This window comes from Lepidochelys olivacea, assembly GCF_965140295.1.
Source record: "Lepidochelys olivacea isolate rLepOli2 genome assembly, chromosome: 5".
In the NCBI taxonomy this organism is placed as follows: Eukaryota; Metazoa; Chordata; order Testudines; family Cheloniidae; genus Lepidochelys; species Lepidochelys olivacea.
This window is the reverse complement of record NC_140415.1, coordinates 81,411,936-81,432,664: the sequence shown is the minus strand read 5'-3', so window position 1 is coordinate 81,432,664 and position 20,729 is coordinate 81,411,936. Positions and strand designations below refer to the sequence as shown.

Below are 20,729 nucleotides of genomic sequence, written 5' to 3'. Positions count from 1 at the left end.
CACGGAACCCCATGGCCCCCCCACCAAGGAGCTGGACCTGCTGCCGGCCACTTCCAGGGCGCAGCGCGATGTCAGAACAGGTAGGGACTAGCCTGCCTTAGCCGGGTAGCACCACCCATGGGACTTTTAACCGCCTGGTTGGCGGTGCTGACCAGAGCCGTTGCAACCCAGTGCCTTACATTCTACAACCCAATACTGGGTCGCAGCCCTCAGTTTGAAAAACACTGGTCTAGTATTAAATATGTATGTATTGTGTTGGAAAGGACACAGACACTGGTACTGTATGAGGTGCAACATGCCAGCTGATCATTAGTGAAAATCATGTCAAATGTATCTACTTATACATCTGAGGTCCAATTAGCTTGTCATCTGCATATGCACAACATCAATTGACTTCAAAGAGAGTTGCATGTGCACAACTGATGGGATAATTGAGCCCTTGGTAATTCAAGTTCCACAAGTCTACCTCCAAAGGGGAGTGAACCTAGCATTTTGATAAACACACAGAATTTCAAAGCAATACAAAGTTAAACTTACGGACACACATTTCCCTGCTTTCATAAAATCCAGGACAGCACTGAGATTTCCGTCTGTACATTGTTTTTTCTCCATGCCTGTAGGCAGTACGGTAACTGATTCTAATGAAAAATAAATGGATGTTACATTTATTATAATGGCTTTAAAATAAAACAATGTTTATTTTAGCATATTTAGGAACATCTCGGGTTGATACATAATACAAGAGAAAAACAAAAACAGAGATTTGGCTTTATTGGTTGATAAATTTAACAATATCAATGTTCCATTCTGAAAATCTGCCAATATTACCATCATAAACCTTATTTTTTCAGCGGCCAGTAAAATAGATTAAGCATGGTAAAGAATCACAGAAAGAGTTGCTTTTTTTTTTTATCATTAAACAAGCAACTTTATTAGAATAAGGAATATAGCTTTATCCCTAAAGCCTTTCTCTCTGCACTTTCTCTCTTCACTGTAGAGTTCCAGCCTAGAACCTTCCCAAGCTCTCTCTTGCCTGGCTTCTGACTACAGATTTAAGGAAACAGTACACATACCCTCACAACACCTGATCTAATATGAACACTGAACAATGAACAGCGCACAACTAAATGGCAACATAGAAGACACATGTTGTCAGTACAACATCTCCATGAACTCTGTATCACTTGTATTTCGTATTGTCAATATTAAACTATCTCATGCAGTATGCTCAAGGAGTAGTTACCCAACACCACCATAACTAATGGGTGTATCATATTGGGCAGAAGAAAAAGAATACTTTACAGCTGCTGAGGCCAGTTCTGAGTCACTCATTCCTTCCTTATTTTTTTTACTATGCATAAGAAAGGGATTTCCTTGAACAAGCCTTTTTTTCCCCTGAAGGCAATGTTCCCTTCCTTCAAAGAGGGCAGCAAGTCATATGCCTCATTTTACACCTCCCTCCAGTTACTCCTTATAGGAGCGGAGGGGTATCATTTTTTGGTATATCATACAAATCTTTTTTAACCTGGTCACCACTTATCAGATACACACCACATATATGATGGGTTGACAGACCCTGTGATCTTGACAGGGACAAATGCTATAAACACATATACTATTGACTGATTTAGACAAACATTTTCCAGATGAGCTGAACTGTAACTGCTAGACAGTTTATTCACTATTGTTGATGTACACTGTACACGACGGTCAATTTTTAACACATTAAATATATACCTTTCATACATTACTACAACAAATGAACAATTTGAAAGAATTGATAATTATAAATTACCTGTGTCGAGTGCATTTAAACCAGTTCAGTATGTCAGTACAGCTGGTGTAGTAAATTTGATCAAAAGGATGTGGATATGATTCTTGAACTGTAACTGAATAACTGAAGAGAAAGAAAACAGATTACTGAGCAAGTATATGTTCATAGTATTAATCTTTTTACAAAGAAAGATCAATCCCAGTAGATTAGCTGTAGCTAGAATTGATAACTATACTCAGGTCTTTGGGGGAGAGCCAATAATCCTTAGAAATATTTATATCAGTATTTAACAATATATGACTATGAACTTGGCTGTCCTTTTCCATCCAAGTTTGCCTTCACAGATGCAGACCTGCAGAAGAGAAGTTCCTTGAGCCTCCCTAAGAAACAGCTCTACACATTACACTATCAACTAAGACTGTCTCCTTCCTAAGGGTAGAGTCTATGACTGTCAAGCTCAAACTACTCTGTATGAAAATTTAGGAAATGGCATCAAGGAAGCACTTAGCACACTCAATGCTTTCTCTACTGTGCTACCAGAAGTAGGTGTAAAACGGAGTGGCAAGTTCTTCCCTGGGTGCCTAACAATCAGGGATAACAACTACAAAATGGAACACAGCTAAAAAAGGACAGGATTCATTGAATGGAAGGTTCTCTCATCATGATGGTATTTTGGAACAGGGAGGAAAAAGAAGGATGAGGCCCCTGCCTCACTACACTGAACTATGGAGTAGGCATCTCAAGTACTTAAACCAGGAAAGTGGAACACGTCCAACCCCAAGCCAATACCCCCCTCAGCAGTGATTATCAGTGTGGCAAGGTCCCCATCCTAACCAAAAATTGCAGATTTGTTACTTTGTACAAAGAACCTCAGATCTAGGTTCCTTTCTCACTGCCTTCTCCTCTCCAGGAGGGAGCAACACAGCAGGAATTCACCAATTATAACTCTAATACTGTAGATATTTTCATGGCCTGTGGAACAGGCTCTGAGGGAGGAGATGGATGGTTATCCCAATCTTCAGCCCATCTTGCTCTTACAGTGCTAGACATGAGTAGCTACACTACTAAGAACTGTGAAATGGAAGGGTTTATTTTGGTTTCTCTTTTGCACATGGGGCCATGAACAGGTCAGCTCATAGCAGCAAGTAGTTTATGAGGCATTATGAGTCTTATGTGCCCCAGAAGACCATTCACCCACTCTGCAGAAAAAGGGCCAGCTCCTGAGAGGTGTTGAGCACTCTCAATTTTGATTGATTTTAGTGGAAATTATGGACATTCAATAACTTGGAGGATTGGGTCCTAAGGCCTTAATTTGGTACCACATAAATAAAATAAAATAATCACCATCCTAACAGAAGCATATCAGTGCATACAATTTAGCTTTTGCTCTACATTTATTTTTTTCCTTAATATTTTCATGCAAGTTTATTAAAGATACAGACCACTAAGGGTTATTGTTGTTTGCATTGTTTTTTTAAAGACAGCCTTTCATTTTGTGCCAAATTTTCAGAACTTGGGAGGTCATATTTCTTTTCAAGAAAACTGTACCTGAAATTAGTTATGTCTATCAAAGAAAGTGATTGCTAGACTCTGATTTATTGAAGACTTTAATAATTCAAAGTGGATGGCAACGATAACTAACAATGTAATCATTTAGAAGTTTCTGCAAAATGACTGAGCCCTATTATGCTGTGAATTGTTGGTGATTGTGAGAAAAGTGTAATAAGAGAACTTACAGTTAACTAAAGAGTAACATCTGCATCAGTCATAATATTTTAATGTTCTTAATCCCAATCCTAACATTGTCCATCATTTTATGAAATGAAAAACAGCTAATTGCCATAGACTGGATCTTAACAACCTAATAAATTCTATATTATGCAGATATTAACAGATAGCCAAACATAAAATTGATTTCTGTTTAGTTTCTAAATGTCTACCATGTTGCATTTTCCACATTAAAAACATACAGCACAAGACACAGTAGTGTAATGGACAGATCCACTTGTACTGAGACATTTCCTGATGAATATTAAAGTTAAACAATGACAACTATATGTAAAATTGAAGCTCATGAGGAAGTGCAAGCTTGATTAAGAGGTGGACCAACCATCTTTAAAGAACAGAGTGAAGACACGAACTGAAAAAAAATCACAGACCTCACTAAAAAAAGAAAATTGTTCTGCATGCAGGCAGTGACTGCTCTGCTGGGTAATATATCTGACCAAATGGAACTAAGAATAGATTGTTTAAAGAAAAGTAATGTAAATCTGAAAAATCAGTTGTCTCAAGTGAGAACCAAATTGGAGAAATAAAGACAGGAGACTGAAATTTGTAATACATTTTCCTGAGGATATATCAAAGAAATAAGCTTTTAAGCAATCTCACTGAGCAGCTGGAGAGCCAAGTCTGGAGCCATAAAATGTGGTTTCTTGGCCAACCAGAGAAAATAGAGAGAGAAAATCTGCTAGGACTTTTAGAGAAATGTCTGAAAAAACTGTACCTGAAATCCACTTTGAATACTGTGAATGGAAAGCCTTAGAGGGATGATAAAGAGAATACTTATAGTTATGGTATGCTTAGATACTAAAATGACAGGAATCCTAAGAATATGTTGGATGATAATTGCTGACAGGGTGTGGAACAATTAATTCATGTAACAGTTTTAGGGGATAAAGTGTATTCTGAACCAGGCTTAGAAAGTACAGGACATTAAAGATAAGTACATTTTTTTTAAAATGGCTTTCAAAAAATACAGTTTTAAAGTTTTGTTTCCTGCCAAACTACAGGTACAGCCCAGTGGGAAAGTATACATGGTTTGGGACTCAAAGCCTGCAGAGAAGCCATTGGAGCAAGTGGAATCCATCTACATTTCAGAGGAGAAAAGAATAATTGAATCTTAGAAAACTCTTAACCAGACTGTTTGTGCTGGCAATAAATCAACTTTTCACTGAGTAATGGGATTATAATGTATGAAAGTGAAGGATACATTTTCTTCTGTGGTGCTAATTCCCTAGGTTGGCCACAAACATGTGCCCAGTGTGTGGCCAAATAGGGCCCCATACATTTGGTGTCTCTGATCAGTCAGTATCTATTCTCAGACAGCACCTACAATCTCCCCTTCCTGTTGTGATACTTACCTTGAGAGGGGACATTGGGAATCTAACTTTTCCAAGTGCCCAGAACCCACTCCCTGCTGATTCCTGCATCCTCCTAAAGACAAACAACTCTAATCCATCCAGCTGTCATACCCTGTCCAATCACATGTCATGGGGGTTACCTCAACTTCCCTGGGGCTCTGTACTTCTTATTTTACACAGGGCCAGCTCTGTTCATTCCTACTAGGATCTCAGTTCACATGTAATGAAGATTTTATTATTGGGCGGGCCTCTTACTTAAAGTGTATAGGAATGCCAATGACACAAGCAGTAATAAACTGGTAGCTGGTAGTTACTCTTTTATACTTATGTACCTGCTGTCTGTTCTGAATGGGAATATAAATGCTATGGCAATTTTCAATTTGTGCTTTTATACATTCTACCCACTCTCTAAGCCCCAGAAAATGGAAGGATGAATGAAAGTTGATTTAGAAACACTAGGCAGATTTGTTACATCTTTGTTTTCTGCAGTCTTTGATTATTTATCTTAAAGAAATGTTGCAGTAGATTATTCTTTTCTTTTTGTTTACATTTCTCTTGTGGCTTCCTTCAAAATCATCCCTAGAGCTAAAGACAGCACCACCCAACCCCCTCCTCCCACACCATATCGGACATAAAGTACTATCAGACAAGCTTCTGGCTTTATGCTTGGCATTCAGAAACAGGGTATTTATTCAGCTAACTACTTGATATATATCAGCTAATACAAGTTTTTGCATATTCTAACTTGCATGTGAGAGTTTAAGGCCAGAGAGTTGAAATGTTCCACATGAATCTCAGAGCATTTGTTGGATCAGGCCCTTAGAGGCCATTTTTGATAAACAGTCCATAAAGTGTAGAAATATCACCATAAGGCATGTGTCTCTACTAATGCTCGCCAAAACTCTCAACACTTAAATATATAATACAATTTACTTCTGATGCCGGAAGAATAACCTAATGATAATGAGACCATGAGGCATGGTTTCACTATTATAATTTTCATATTTTAAAAGAAGGGAAAACAAATGCATATTGTTTAATCTTGTCTTACCCAATGTGAACATTCTACTGGCAATTATCATGAAATTATGAAAGCAACGGACTAACTAGATTAATGAATTTATAGCCGTACATTTTAAATTTCTGAATCTCATCAAAAAATTAAGCCAACAAGTCTTAATTTAGATTCAGGGAAAGCTGAAAAGTAAAGAAACACCCTAATCATACTTGGCCCAATTCCAGTATGGCTAATTATATTCTGAATATGCAAATTCTCCTGCTGAGTTAATTGGATAAGGTATTCTTATTAACTTCTGTCCCTGTACGGTTGTGTAGTGTTTTTGGTGTCCTTATAATGGATGCTGCATCCTACCCCAGAGATGACTGCATTTAAATATAAAGCAAGATGGTCCTTTTTTTTTTTCATAGATTCATAGATATTTAGGTCAGAAGGGACCATTACGATCATCTAGTCTGACCTCTTGCACAATGCAGGCAACAGAATTTCACCCACCACTCCTGCAAAAAACCTCACACCTATATCTGTGCTACTAAAGTCCTCAAATCGTAGTTTAAAGACTTCAAGGAGCAGAGAATCCTCCAGCAAGTGACCCGTGCCCCATGCTACAGAGGAAGGCGAAAAACCTCCAGGGCCTCTTCCAATCTGCCCTGGAGGAAAATTCCTTCCCGACCCCAAATATGGCGATCAGCTAAACCCAGAGCATATGGGCAAGATTCATCAGCCAGATACTACAGAAAATTCTTTCCTGGGTAACTCGGATCCTACCCCATCTAATATCCCATCACAGGCCATTGGGCCTATTTACCATGAATATTTAATTACCAAACCTTTTACATATACATGGCCCAATTTTGCATTTTTGCCCTTGTAGTAACTACAGGATCCGATCCACAGTTCATTATTTTTGATCATTTTATAAAACACTTTAAAGCACGTGAAATGCCCTGTATAAAATAAATAATAAATATAATCAGAAGCAACTAAGGATATATCAGGTCTATGATGCTAATAGAAATATTACCTCTCCCAGTGGCTACACACATTTGGATCTTCAAGATTCAAGGATAATGTTGTCCCCATCCAGTGTAACAGTACAACCGGCAAGCACACAAGCCAGTTCAAATTAATAACCATCTTTTCAAATAAATGACCTGTAAAAAAAAAGATTTATATTAGGTCAAGGTAATATTCAAACTATAAACACAGGAAGACAAATTCTTCCTTGGTGAAAGTCCATTGGTTTCACCAAGTTAGAATCTGGCCCCAAACCGGATTATATAGGATAGCAGGCATTTAACAGCAAGACACATGGTGACAGCCTCGTAGTAGGAATATAAGGCTCTCCTTAATAGAATTCAAAATCAGAAATTAAATGTGAATGGGTTAGATGGCATTGAGTGAGCAAATGCACTATAGTTTCACCTCTGGAGACCTGTGTAGGGTGACCAGAGTTTATAGGGGCAACCCCGATATTTGAGGCTTTGTCTTATATAGGCACCTACTACCCCCCACATCCTGTCCCAATTTTTCACACTTGCTATCTGGTCACCCTAGACCTGTGTTGTCACAAGTGAAATTGTGTTAGATGGGCTCAGTTTACATACTAGTGGTTATCTGTCTATATCACAGAACAGACACACAAATTCAAACAACTGCCATCTTTAGCTCAGAAAAGACTGAAGACTGGAGGAGCAGGGATGTTCCCAATCAGAATGAAGATGCAATTAGTTGAGTATTGTCCAAAAGCGCAGACAGCACTTGTTCACAGAACGGCTCTAGGGACAAAGTATTTAGCGTGATGAGTCCCACAATTTAATAAGACCCAACTTCACTTTAAAAAAAACACAATAGAGTATAATGTGAAACAACTTTCTTTTGCACAGCATCTCTCATAAAAACTATATCCCAGAATTCTACATCTATCTATTTCTAATGGCTCCCCTTACTATGTCTGAGTGCTACACAATCATTAATGATTAATGAGGATTTTAGCCTCACAATACCCCTTTGAGGTAGTGAAATATCACCCCCATTTTACAGATGGGGAACTAAGGCACAGATTAGAATAAGAGATTAAACAAGGTCACACAGGAAGTCTATATCAGGAATGGAGCCCAGGTCTCCGGAGTCCAAGTCCAATGCCCTTTTCACTAGACCATACTTCCTCCTATTGACAGAATTCAATATTCTTATTGTTTATTATTTGTATTACTGTAGAACCTAGCAGACCTAACCATGGACTAGGACCCCACTTTGCAAGGAGCTGTACAAACACAAAACAAAAGACAGTCCTTGCTCTAAGTAGTTCACAAGCTAACTATAAGACAAGAGATAAGAAATGGATACAGAAAGAATGGGGAGTACAAGAAAACAATTAGATTATATTGGTCAGCATGATACACAGTGGTGTGTGCACACCAGCAGAGGAGAGCTAGGCAAATGAGAAAGATCTATATTTCAGATAAGATTGGCACAGAAATTATGTGAATAAGGGCAAAATCAAGACTGATCTTAGACCAGTGATGGTTGAATGCACTGTAAAAAGGGTGCATGTTCTGATCTTGGCTGTGAGAATAGACATATCCCACTGCATACAAGGGTGATGCTTGTGCACAGAGAGTTGAACTGGATCATATGCTGATAGCAAAAGATGAACATAGACTTATTTGGAAAAGGACTGTATCTTTAACACATGGAACATCCTACTAACATGCACATATCATCACAGTTAACATATTTTAATAAATATTATTGTCTACCCGGTCTGGGATGGTGAAACTGACAACAAAATCACAGGGAAAAGATGGAAGTCAGAAAAACAAACAAGTAACAATAAATAAACGTTACACTTTTTTTTTGTTTTATATATATATATATATATGAATCACATATTACTCAAACCTGCAAGATGCTGAACAAACCCCTCAATGAGAATATAGAATGTTCACCATCCCAGGAATTGCTCAATACCTTGCAGAATCAGACCCATAATTGCCATGTAAGTGCATAAGTTGACAATGTGGTGTTTTTTTTCAACCAATTTGCTTTAAGTTTTTTCAAGATTTTCTCACAGGTAGTTCCAAATTTTTGGTGTACTTCTAAATTTAACCATCAAATTGCTGTAAAAATCATTTTTACTGATGTCTGATATAAAATCCCCTTATGTAAGTCATAACTTTCTAGGCTAGTACACATTTCTAGGCTAGTACACATCCCTCCCACATCAAAAAACTCATCTTAAAAATAAACTGAAATGCTGCCCAATTGATTTGAATACGTTGTAGCTGAATTTTCAGCTACTGAATTTTAAAATACATACTGAAATGCTTTTAATGTTTAAGACCCAGCCTCTTCTTACTGTTCCCACAAAAGACTAGAATGAAGGCTGGTAAGCAGCAATTTGCCATTTATTCATAAACAATTACCTTAAATTAGAAACGATATACAGAGTCACCAATTCAAACAAAAAATCATCCATTTACAAATTGGAATTTGCTTTTTTGTGTAAAAGTAGAAATTAGACTAAACAATGATTTTATAGATGCTTTAAGGAAGACCTATTATAGATCTGCTATACTGGGCCAGATCCTCATTTGGTTTAAATTGGCATGTTTCCGTTGTAAGCAATAGAGCTATACCATTTTACTTTAGCTGAGGATCTGGCCCTGTATCCTCATATGGCTTCCTAAATCTGGGCAAAAAACAATTCTAAGATTGTTAAAGCTAACTTATGATGTAAGAATAAAGTAGCTTTCCCACCAAAGAGTTAATTTTTAAGTAATGAAAATATTTTTGGTAAAATAAATGTATCTGAAACAAAAAGTTTCTGAGTTGTTTCACTATGGAGTGTTTCACTACAAAACCTACTGACATATTATTTTAAAAGAGGAAAAAATGCACTGGAGCACGGCAGAAGCAACATGAAATAGACAGAGGTACACTTAATGGTATCTCCTTACGAATACAAAATAAATATACAAGCAGTTTAAGATAATGTTTAAAAAAATATCTAGGAAACATGCTTTTTTGGAAAAATTGTGAAGTAGAGATCACAGAGATTGCCCAGTTTTGCAAAACCTTCCTTCAAAACCCAGGCCTGACTGAAGACATTTCATGCTCTGGAACTGGTATTTAGTATGGAGTTCAGTTTAAAAACAAATAAAAGCAGCTGCATTTTCAAGTTAATAATACCAACAAAGTGGTGATTTCCTCCATTAAAATAGACACTTTTATTTATATGCAGACTGTATATTGTATTTCTCTCTCTCTTTTTTTTTTTTAACTTCAATAACTTTGCTTTTGGATACATTTAACAAATTTTAAAATATATTTAAAAAAAATCATTTGCATGAGCCCCCTAGTGTAAAACCTGATTGCATTCAGATCTTTTGCTTAATTATTAAGGAAAATCAAAACAGAAAATCAGTACAACTGATTAGCATTGCTAAAGTGTTTACATTAGCAATTAAAAAAAACCCCATAGATGAGTCATTTAACTCTTGCTGCCTACACTATGCACTGATGTGTCCTGCTCAGAGATCCCTGTTTGCTACTATATAGTGCAACAAAAGTCTCAACAGGTAATATTCTCAGTATTTTTCCAGTGCCCCCAATATGCGGTGTCTACCATATACAGTACAAATGATCTAACAGCTGAAAACATTCATGTTGGAATATGTTCTCTGTCTACATGTTACTGATTAGCAAAAGTATGTGTAAGTAAACAACTCATGTAAGAAGAGAAAGATCTTCTGACCTCATACAGATTTTTGTATAATTTATTACACTGATGTTGTAAAAAGCTGCTACCAGGCCTAGAGCTATAAGTAATTCCATTTAAATCCATGGTAAAGTGTTCCAAAGAGGTGAAGAAGAGCCTCCAGAATGCTCCCTTGTTGCCAGCAATATGTTTGCATATTTAAAACTGCAAAACTAACAAACAATCTAGGAAGTAAGATGTGAAGGCTCCACCAAGGCCATGTGTAAGTTTGCAGAGTAAACTTTAAAAGCAATTTATTTGACTGGTAACCAATCAATGCAACTCTTTCAGCATAAATGAAGTACCCGCCCATCCTTCATCAAGGCATGACTGAAACCAAAATAAATTCAACCTAGCAACAGTAATAAGTATTTCTAACCACATTTTTTCCTCAAAAGAATAGGTAGGATGAACAATGACCACCCAATAATTTACAACAGAAGGTGTTAGAATTTGATTGCCCCACCTCATTTTCTGTTACTAGTACTGGAGGCAAAACCCAGATTTGCAAACAAGCACCATTGTTTTCATTTTGCAGGATACCTGATGGAATTCCTTGGCAATCTGGTCCCTGATCCAAAGTTCACTAATGTCAGTGTAAAGATTCCCATGGACTTCAGTGGACTTTGGATAAGGCCCAGGGTCTAGACCCATAACAGGAATATGATGCTGATGCCTGAAACTGCCATAGGTTGTTCCCTCTGTCACTTACGTCACCTAAACAAGGATAACACGGAATATATATCTGGATGTATGTGTTTGCTAAATCAAACAAAAATAATTAATAATTCTTCTATGAAAACTTTCATCTGATAATCCCAAAGAGTTGTATAAATATTAATGGGCAAAGTTTAAGATGGGGGTATAAATAACCTATAAACTTGTATTCACATGAGTTACCAAGCAATTAAAAAAGTCTGTCTAGTAACCGGGTGAGCAGGTCCTGTAATTGCACTTTATATAGGGATAGTTAACTGTTACTATACCTGATTTGTGCACACAAATCTGGGGTTTGTAGATGTGCCCACTGCACCCACTTTTGATAATCTGGGCCTCATTAAGAAAACCGCATAATACCCCAGTAGTAGGTAATATTACTATACCTGGCAAGCAGTTAACTTTTTTTAAATTAAGTTCAGGATCAGAAGTAGAAAAAAGGAAAGGAAAGCAAACATTCCTCATTTACAGATTGGTAAATGGAGGCCCTACTCACGGTTCTCTGCTCTAAATACTCTGCTGCATAACAAAATGTAAATGTTGGGAGAGGTGGGGGACAAAAGCTAAAATAATGAAAAACATGAAAGCAGCAGAAGCTGCTCAAGGCAGTGGAGAAGTATTTTATGTTCAGCAGAATCAAATGCTGTTGGTGAATTAAGCGGTATTAGAACTGCAAAGCAACAGAGCTATAGTATGATACAACTGCTAACATGACACACTGGACTGAAGAGAAAGGAAAATGCTGATATAGTTTTCCCACTACTGTTGCAAAAGTACTTTTATCTCTGCAACATAAAACATGCAGCAGAAACATATAATTGAATTGGGAAAGGAACTTCCAGAAAAGGAATATCTGCTTTGTTATAATCAGTCAGATATTTTTTGTTCATTTCTGTCCTTTTGTACAGATACTGTATATTTGTTTTGGAAACTTTCTGACCATCTATTGTGCACTCTGTGAAACTGGTAAACTAGGTGCCAGCTCTTGCCAAAACTGAGCACTGACAAATCCATAGCTGGAAATCAGACCAGCTCTCCTGTTCAAGATAGGTGTTAGACTTGTAAGGATGTTTAGACTCTATAAAATGCTTGTAAGTTGCTGCATGCATTAACCTTACTTGTAATATCTATAGCCCATGCTGTAAGGTAATATGTAAGTTTTGCTTTATAACTGTAAAAATGCCTGCTCTGAACTTGTAAACCCAGGAGAAGGAGTGGTTCCCCGGCCCACCTTCTTGTCAACTTTTGGGAATGGGCCACATCCACCCTGATTGAATTGGCCTCGTTAGCACTGACCCCCTTTGGTAAGGCAACTCCCATCTTTTCATGTGCTATATATTTATACCTGCCTACTGTACTTTTCACCGCAGGCATCTGATGAAGTGAGTTATAGCCCATGAAAGCTCATGCCCAAATAAATTTGTTAGTCTTTAAGGTGCCACAAGGACTCCTCGTTGTTTTTATCAAAACTAAGTGCGTCATTGTGAAGCATCACAATACGAAGCCTGGGCTAATTGCCTTCTCACACCTGTAAAGCAGCTATGTGCAAGGAAGCCTGTCCCATCAACTTGAATTCTGGAAGAAGAAAATAAAGATAGCTGACGTGAAAATTCTTCATGTCTTTGCTGTTTGGACTCTCACTGGGCTGAAGCTAGGAAACAGAAGCAGAGATCACTAAGGTTCTGCTTTGGTCCTGCTTTGAGCAGGGGGTTGGACTAGATGACCTTCTGGGGTCCCTTCCAACTCTGATATTCTATGATTCTATGATTCTATGATTCTAAGGTCAACCTGGTTTAGCTTTCAAAAGATATTCAGTGCTGAGAGATTACTACAACTCTGTCACCTTTCGGAACCATAGACTGTAACTCATTGGTGTGTATATGTTGCGTGCTTTAACCTGTAAATAACTCCCTAATTCCTTTTTCCTAATCTTTTTCCTTAGTTAGTTTACCATAGGACTGTGTACAAGAGCTGTCTTGGTGTGAGTTCTAAGGTACAAATTCATCTGGGGTAAGTGCCTGGTCTCTAGGGACTGGAAGCAACTTAAATATTTTGTGATCTTTGGTGTAAGTGACCATTTATCACTAAATCCAGCTTGCCTGGGTTGCCAGATAGACTGCAGTTCCCAAGGGGACTGTCTGTGACTCTACGATAAGACTCATATAGTGATTCAGGAGTTCACATTTGTTACTGGGTTGGTGAAATCTAATTATAGAACATACCACCGGTTTGGGGGTGTCAGACCTGAAATTGGCACTCACAGTTGTGAGCCACTGCAGACAATGTGACACATTGCATTCCCTTGTATTACATTTGTACACAGCCATCCTGCTCATATGATAGCAGATGATGTTATTTTAAAAAGAAATAAGCCCTTGTTCAACATACTTTCATTTTCACATTGTGTTTATAAATTGTGCAATCAAATTGAGTATGGTGTTGGTGATTTAGGAGGTGGACCTCTTCTCTCTCAATCCCTATTGTTTAGGACTAAGCCAATGCCTCAGAATACCATTAGGTGATACAATACCATGCTCCTGTAAATGTCCCCAGATGAGAGACAGAACTTGAGTGTCATCTAAAGAGCTCATGGTACTTTTTGCCAGAATAGCAAGGTTAACACCAAATTCTATTGGTAGCTGTAATCTATGTCCTTAAATACCCACTTCAATTCCACTAGGGTAAGGTATTTTTTTCTTCCTTTCCTAACTCATTGTGTAGTGTTTAGTGTAACGTTAAATCATTTCACCCTAGAGGTGTTAGTTCTTCTGCTATATACCCCACTTGTTTGTAAAGCTCTTTGGGATAAGGCACAAAATAAATGTAAGGCAGCATCATGACATAGGGCATCTTTTTTAAAAAAGAGTCTTTCTTTGCCAGGGACACAAACCTTAATTAAAACAACAATAAAACCAAAACAACTTATCAAAACTTGAATTTGACCTCATCTTGTCAGCAATGATTAGTCTCATGCTAACTTGTGACTATGAAAAACCCAATTGTTTTTATTGATTACATTACAAAATTAATGGATGAAGAGAATGTAATGCAGTACATGTTTTATATGTGGAGTTTAAAAGCGAGTTTAATGCAGTGACTCAGAAAATCTTGCTTGTAAAACAAATATGAATTTATTTGCATATGATCATGGTCACATGGACTGTAAACTGGCTGAAGAACTGTAAATGAAGGTAAATATAAATAAATGGCAGCTTGTTATTAAGAGAGGTTTCTAGGGAGGCACCACTAGGATCAATGTTAGGGTCAGTTTTATTTAACATCTTTATTAATGATCTGGAGGGGAAAGGTAAATGGCATATTAATTAAATTCACAGATGTTACTAAATTGAAAGATATTGCAAACATCTGTGAGGACAGACAAATAATAGAGAAGTCAAAAATTCAGGCAAAAAATTACAAAATGAGAGTCATATTAGAAAAATGCACACATATATATCTGGGGGGGATAATCCAAAACAGAGATGTTCAATAGGATGAGAATACTTGAAAGGCAATAATGCTGAAAAAGACCTAGGGTGATATTGGATTGCAAATTAGATAGGAACTTGCAATGTGTTACAGCAGCCAAAAAGCTAATGAGATTTTGGGCTGCATGGGCAAACTATCATATCACAAAACAGGAAAAGAATAGTCCCTCTGTATATGGCTCTAGGGACAGCGTACTTGCTATACTGAGCACAATTTGGGCAGCTTCCATTTCAGAAAGATGGCAAACTGGAGGAAGTTCAAGAAGCATAAAAATTATCCAAGGACTCGAATGATGGATTCATGAGTGAAGATTATGAGAACTAAATAGCATAATTAGTTAAACGATGAGGGGAGAAAGGGTGTGATATGCATCTACCAGTATTTAAGGAGTGTAAACGCAAAGGATCAGCATGTGACTGGGCCTTGGGCAGTTGCATAAGGAGGGAAGAGAGAGTTACAAGAATCTTCCCCTCTATTGCCCCAATGCAGCAGTCAGACATGATCACAGTCACTGAGAACCCTCAAGCACAGAGACTGTGCCTTCCTAGGTTTCCCAGAAGCATGTAATCCCAAAAGGAGTAAGTCCATTTTCCTGTCTCCCCTTCTTGCCAAACATGGAGAGGCGTGCAGACTGCAGCTTCCCCATGAAAGCATGGGCACAATCTCTTCCAGAATTGCTCCATGGAGGTATGGCCTTACATTGCACCAACTTGGATTAGTACCTCCAAGGTATATTTTGAGCCCAAAAAGAGAAAGGAAATGTTTAAAGTGGTCTTAGGTCGTATAAGAAGGGATATCAGCCTGAAACAGAACACAGGAAAATTTGGGCTGATTCAGGAAATTAATAAAATAGTTGTGGTGTATGTCTTAAAAATAGACCAGACAAATAGACGATTATACTGTAATAGACCTCCATTACTGGGCAGATACAATTTGTTTTTTTTTAAGTGCCATGCTTAATTTTGGTGATGAAAAAAGTAAATAATGAACTAATATCTCTTTTCCAGTTTTAATATCTTAGATCATTTTTATTTTCCTGTGACAGGTATGGCATCTGAATGACCTGGGTAAATAAATAATTTCACAGTCCACATTTTGTGCTGTTTCTTGTAGAAACGTAGTTTATTTATATAGAAATTTTCAAACAAAAGAATCCAAAGCACCCTGCAAAAAATATGCAAAGGAGTCACTTCACCCCCTGCTTAGCTGCAGATACTTCCGGGGTGGAATGTGGTTAGCCAGTATGCACCAGCAACACTACAGAACAATTTTTTAAGAGAGGAAGTAAAAAATAACTTCTTTTGCGAGGTGGAATTTAGATGGCCAGAATGAAATGTAATTACTCAGGCTGGAATTCGGACGCTAACATGTTTAACCTCTCAAAAACTGCCCTGTGTGTCATCCAGCGCTGCAGCATGACCTAGGTGGCTTGAGTAGCACAGTGACGCCTAGCACCATGCCACAGTATTACTGTTGATTACTGACTCAAAGAAAAATACTATTTAATCATCAACACATTCTCCTGAAGTGCCTTGAAAGTCACGTATCCATATTTTGTTCAGAACTAATTCTGCTTCCTGTAGAAAATCAGATGAAAGCACAGCCCAAGATCTCATGTTTTTATTTCAAGTACGACTCTATAGTCTTCCAAGTTCACTTTGTGCCAAGTAATACCCCTCTGTAGGGGGAGTCTTCACAGGCATAAAGCTGGCAGAGCTGCCTCCTTCACCAGCTCCCCCTAGCACCAATGTGCTTGTATAAAGAGAAGGAGGAAAGAGCAGGTTGGGTTTATATCAGGGGCAGAAGGAATGTGGTGGAACCATAGGTTGAAGTGGTTTCCATCATATACAGGGTTTACAGTTTGGTTCAATGGCTCTCAGCACTATACAAATTGTTCCAGCATCCCTGGGTGGTACCAAACTCCACTGCGTCCTTTGCATCAGTAGCAGAAATTAGAGTGGGCCTCTACCTTCCACCAGGGTCAGGTGGCCAAAGATCAGAGAACCGGAATCTGTTCCCAGTCGTGCCCAATATCCACCACATCTGAGCACAGCTCAGACATAATGGAGAAAAGAGGCCTTAGTTTTTCAGGCAGGTTGCAAATGTAGGGCTTGATCCTGCAAACCCTTAGTCACATGAGGAGTTGAAGTCAGTGGAAATATTTGTGTAAGGACTGCTCACATAGGAAAGTTTGCAGGATGGGGCTCTTACACACATTTTTCAAACAATTGACACAAATCCCCTTTCGTCCAAGTGTGTTGTTCAGTTTGTTTCTATCCTTATGAAAGGCACCAAATAAAGTTAAACTGCTAAACTTTCTAGAATCCAAACTAAATTATCTGAAAAATCACAATTTTCAGAAGATTAAATACCAACTAGAATAGAAATCCTGAAAGCTCTTCTTTAATATCAAGAACATTACATGAGTCAAACAAAACTATATACTTATTAAATGTTGTGTATCTATTGTATGTTTCTGATTTATGTATTACTGGTATGTCATTCATTACTTCAAAAACAGGAAAATCCTCCAAAACTCTTAACTTTCCATCTTACCAAACTAAATGTTAAAAGAAGAGCATAGTCAGGAAGAAAGAAGCAATGTGTGATATGATGTAGGGTGGACAAGAGAAGAGAAAATTGTTTTCAAGTAAAACTAATGTTGATGTCTCTGTGTAAACACAGAGATCAAAATAATTTTCAGAGAGAACTAGGGCCCATATTACTGCAACATCCACACAGGCAGATCTCCACAGACTTCAGTGATACTCCACAATAGTACAGGGGTTTTCCTACACAGATGCAGTTGCAGGACTGGAAATGTCATTGTTTCCTAAGAAAATGGAGCATCAGATTACTTTGTCTGACACAAAGATGGAGATCCAGGATCAATAAAAAAGAAAATTAAACCATTACACTGACAGGGAACTTCTCTGAGGTACATTTGTTATGTTAGCAAAAATCTTATTGTAAGAGTTCAATATTCAGAATGCTATTTTTTCCTCTCTCTTTTCTACACATTACAATAAGGATATTTGTCAAACAATCAAAGTACAGTTTATACATATAACATTAAAATGACAGTGGAAACAAGCCAGCATTTTGAAGAAAACTGATTACTTGCAGGGATGGAGGAGAGGGAAAGTTGCCTTTCCTTTTCCCTGAAAAATCTCAATAGGAAGAGCATACACACACACTATAGAGATTGAAATTTTTCAGGGAAAAAGAAATGCAACTTTTCCTCTCCCCCATTCCCTGAAAGTAATCAATTTTCTTCAAAATGCTGGCTTGTCTCCACTGACATTTTAATGTTATATGTTCTGTGACTGGGAATGATTGAAGAGTGGAGGTATTGTTCTGGAATGACCAGATCTATGCTTTTAAAGAAATGCATGCTTTTAGTTTGTTATTCATGTATGTGAGGAATTGTGATTTAGTGGTTACAGCGTGGAATAACAAGATAAAGGAAAATTCAGTCTGGTCTAGCACCACGTGTCCCATCTTTAGCATACTCTCTGTCAGAATAATTGTTGAGGATAAATCTAACCTCAGATGCTTTGGGATTACCATCACAAAAAAGAAATATGAGATAAGAGTATTGAATTTCTGAATAAAACTATGAACACCTTGCGGTTGCTGACAAAGTTGCCCAACAAAATCCTGTGGTTGACCATGTACACTCATTCCTCAACTCCAGCTGTGCCAAAATCCTTATTTGTGCCTTCATTTCTTCTGATCTTGACTATTCTGACTCCCTTTTCTATGGCCTGCTCAAACTTTCCAGATTTCAGCATATGCCATTGGCAGCCTTCTCACCATATATAAAAGAGTACAACCACTTTGCTCGGACAACTCCTCTAGCTCCCTCTTCATTTTAGGATCCAATTCAAACTTGTCCTCCTTACTTTTAAAATACCTCTGCTATCTTGCTCCAACATTCTTTAAGACACTTTCTCTCTCTCCCCCCTTTCTTCTAGGTTCATCCACACATCTATCACTAGCTTCCTCTCTTTCCTTTACATATCTCATTATTGCTGAGGCAAGATCCTTCTTCTCTGCAGCTCTCACCAGCTGTAAGAGCCTTTCTTCTATACTCTCCATTCCTCCTTCAGTGACATATTTTCAAAATCTCATCTGTGGACACCTCATTTGCTTATGCCCTTTAATTTCACTCTACCTATTATCATATGTTTAAAAATTTAACTGTAGTACTGTTTCACTGCATTTAACTTGTTAAATCATCCAAGAAGACACTACACAAAAGAGAGTGTATTATTTTGACTCTGCATTCTTTACATATATTGAGAATATGGCTGCCACAAGCATATCACTGTACTTTGTTACAGAATTTAACATTCAAATGCTGTGACTTAAAACGAAAAAATATGTTAATTAACTATGAACGCCATCTCATTCTAAGAATCTATGAAATTTTTGAGCAGTTCAATGCATTCGTTATAAGCCTTTCTTTATATCTCTAGGAATCTAGTTCAAAGCAATCTATGATTCATTACAGAAGATCCCCCTCATGTCAGCATTATACCACAATATACTGATACAGAAGTCTGGGTAACCCAGAAATGTGTTTGCCCACATTGCCAAGAGAAAAGGTATGAAGAAATTAATGAGCATGACGTGCAATCAGGCACTCATTCACAAAGATTAAAATGGGCACCATTCCTTCTTTTTCCCCCCAAGGGAAACAATCTCTTTTGCCTCAGAATTAGAGTGACTAATATGCAAAACTGAAAGATCCTTTTTTGCTCCTTAAAATTACTTAACAAAACATTAAATATTAAAGGGCCAAATCCTGTTCCCATTGAAATCAGTGGGAATTTTGCCAAGAGATTTCAATGGGACCAAGATTAAGAGGCAGGATGTTACACGCTAGGCTGACTCACCAGCACTTGAGGTTCTTTTCAGTGCTTCTCTTTGCAAAAGCAGTGTGCTTGCTGCTAACTGTGCTGAATGAAGAGTGCTATAGTGAACAGCATTTGCACTTCCTAGATCAGAGCTAGTTATACCCATTTTCCCTGTATACCCATCCCCTTTCACTGCAATGTTTGTCTACACACTCTTGCCATCAGGCACCACATTCATGAACCTCTGTTTATGTGATGGTTGCTCTTGCATGCATCTTTGTCCCTCCTGGTTTACATGTGGAGTCACAGGCAAGATTCAGTTTTATTCTATGTGCTCTTCTTTGGAAAAAAGACACAGCTATAGCATGAGTCTTCAGTACTGAAAACTATATATCCCTATATGATCCTTGCCTGAAATCAGCCTAGACCTTTACATATTTACTTACTAACTTGTTTGATTTGCAAGGTCACATTCAAGCCTCATTAACATAGGGTGGCAACGTAAATTGGTCTAATTTTCCTAGTTGTGAGCCTTTAACACCTGCAGGCCAATAATAACATTAACAACTGGTTTGCTGTAAAATCAGCTGAACATTAGAAAATCCAGAGCCTCGCAGAGCTTTTTTTTAATCCTCCTTAAAGTAAAATATTGCTTTTTGTAGAATAAAGAGAAATGTTACTGAATAAACTTAAACTCTGGAAAATATAATATTGTTAATATTAGGGATTGGGAGTAGTAAAAGATTTCCATTCCATCAATGGCAAAGTAAACAACGTTACATATTATGCATAAAAATGCTTTGATAGTTAAGAGTGATTTAATATCAAAGTTTCCAGTTGTGATTTACATCACTTTCAGTTTTTCTCTTACTACAAAAAAAATTTTTTTTAAAGATGTCCCAAATCATTAAATCTTTACATCCATTTCCTTTCATGATGAACCCGACTCTGTTTTAAAAACAGAGCC

The 20,729-nt window shown here is 37.6% G+C and overlaps 1 protein-coding gene across 1 annotated transcript in view; it reads right to left on the bottom strand.

Moving 5' to 3' along the window:
* The window catches only part of MEGF10 (multiple EGF like domains 10), a 143,602-nt gene that overhangs the window by 95,059 nt on the left and 27,814 nt on the right, over positions 1–20,729 (bottom strand). The window contains exons 2-4 of the mRNA XM_084629272.1: positions 6,957–7,086; positions 1,796–1,897; positions 538–638 (exon numbers count right to left, since the gene is read on the bottom strand). Coding sequence (XP_084485398.1) covers positions 538–638; positions 1,796–1,897; positions 6,957–7,069 — 316 coding nt within the window. The 5' untranslated portion in view covers positions 7,070–7,086. The remainder of the gene's footprint in view (positions 1–537; positions 639–1,795; positions 1,898–6,956; positions 7,087–20,729) is intronic.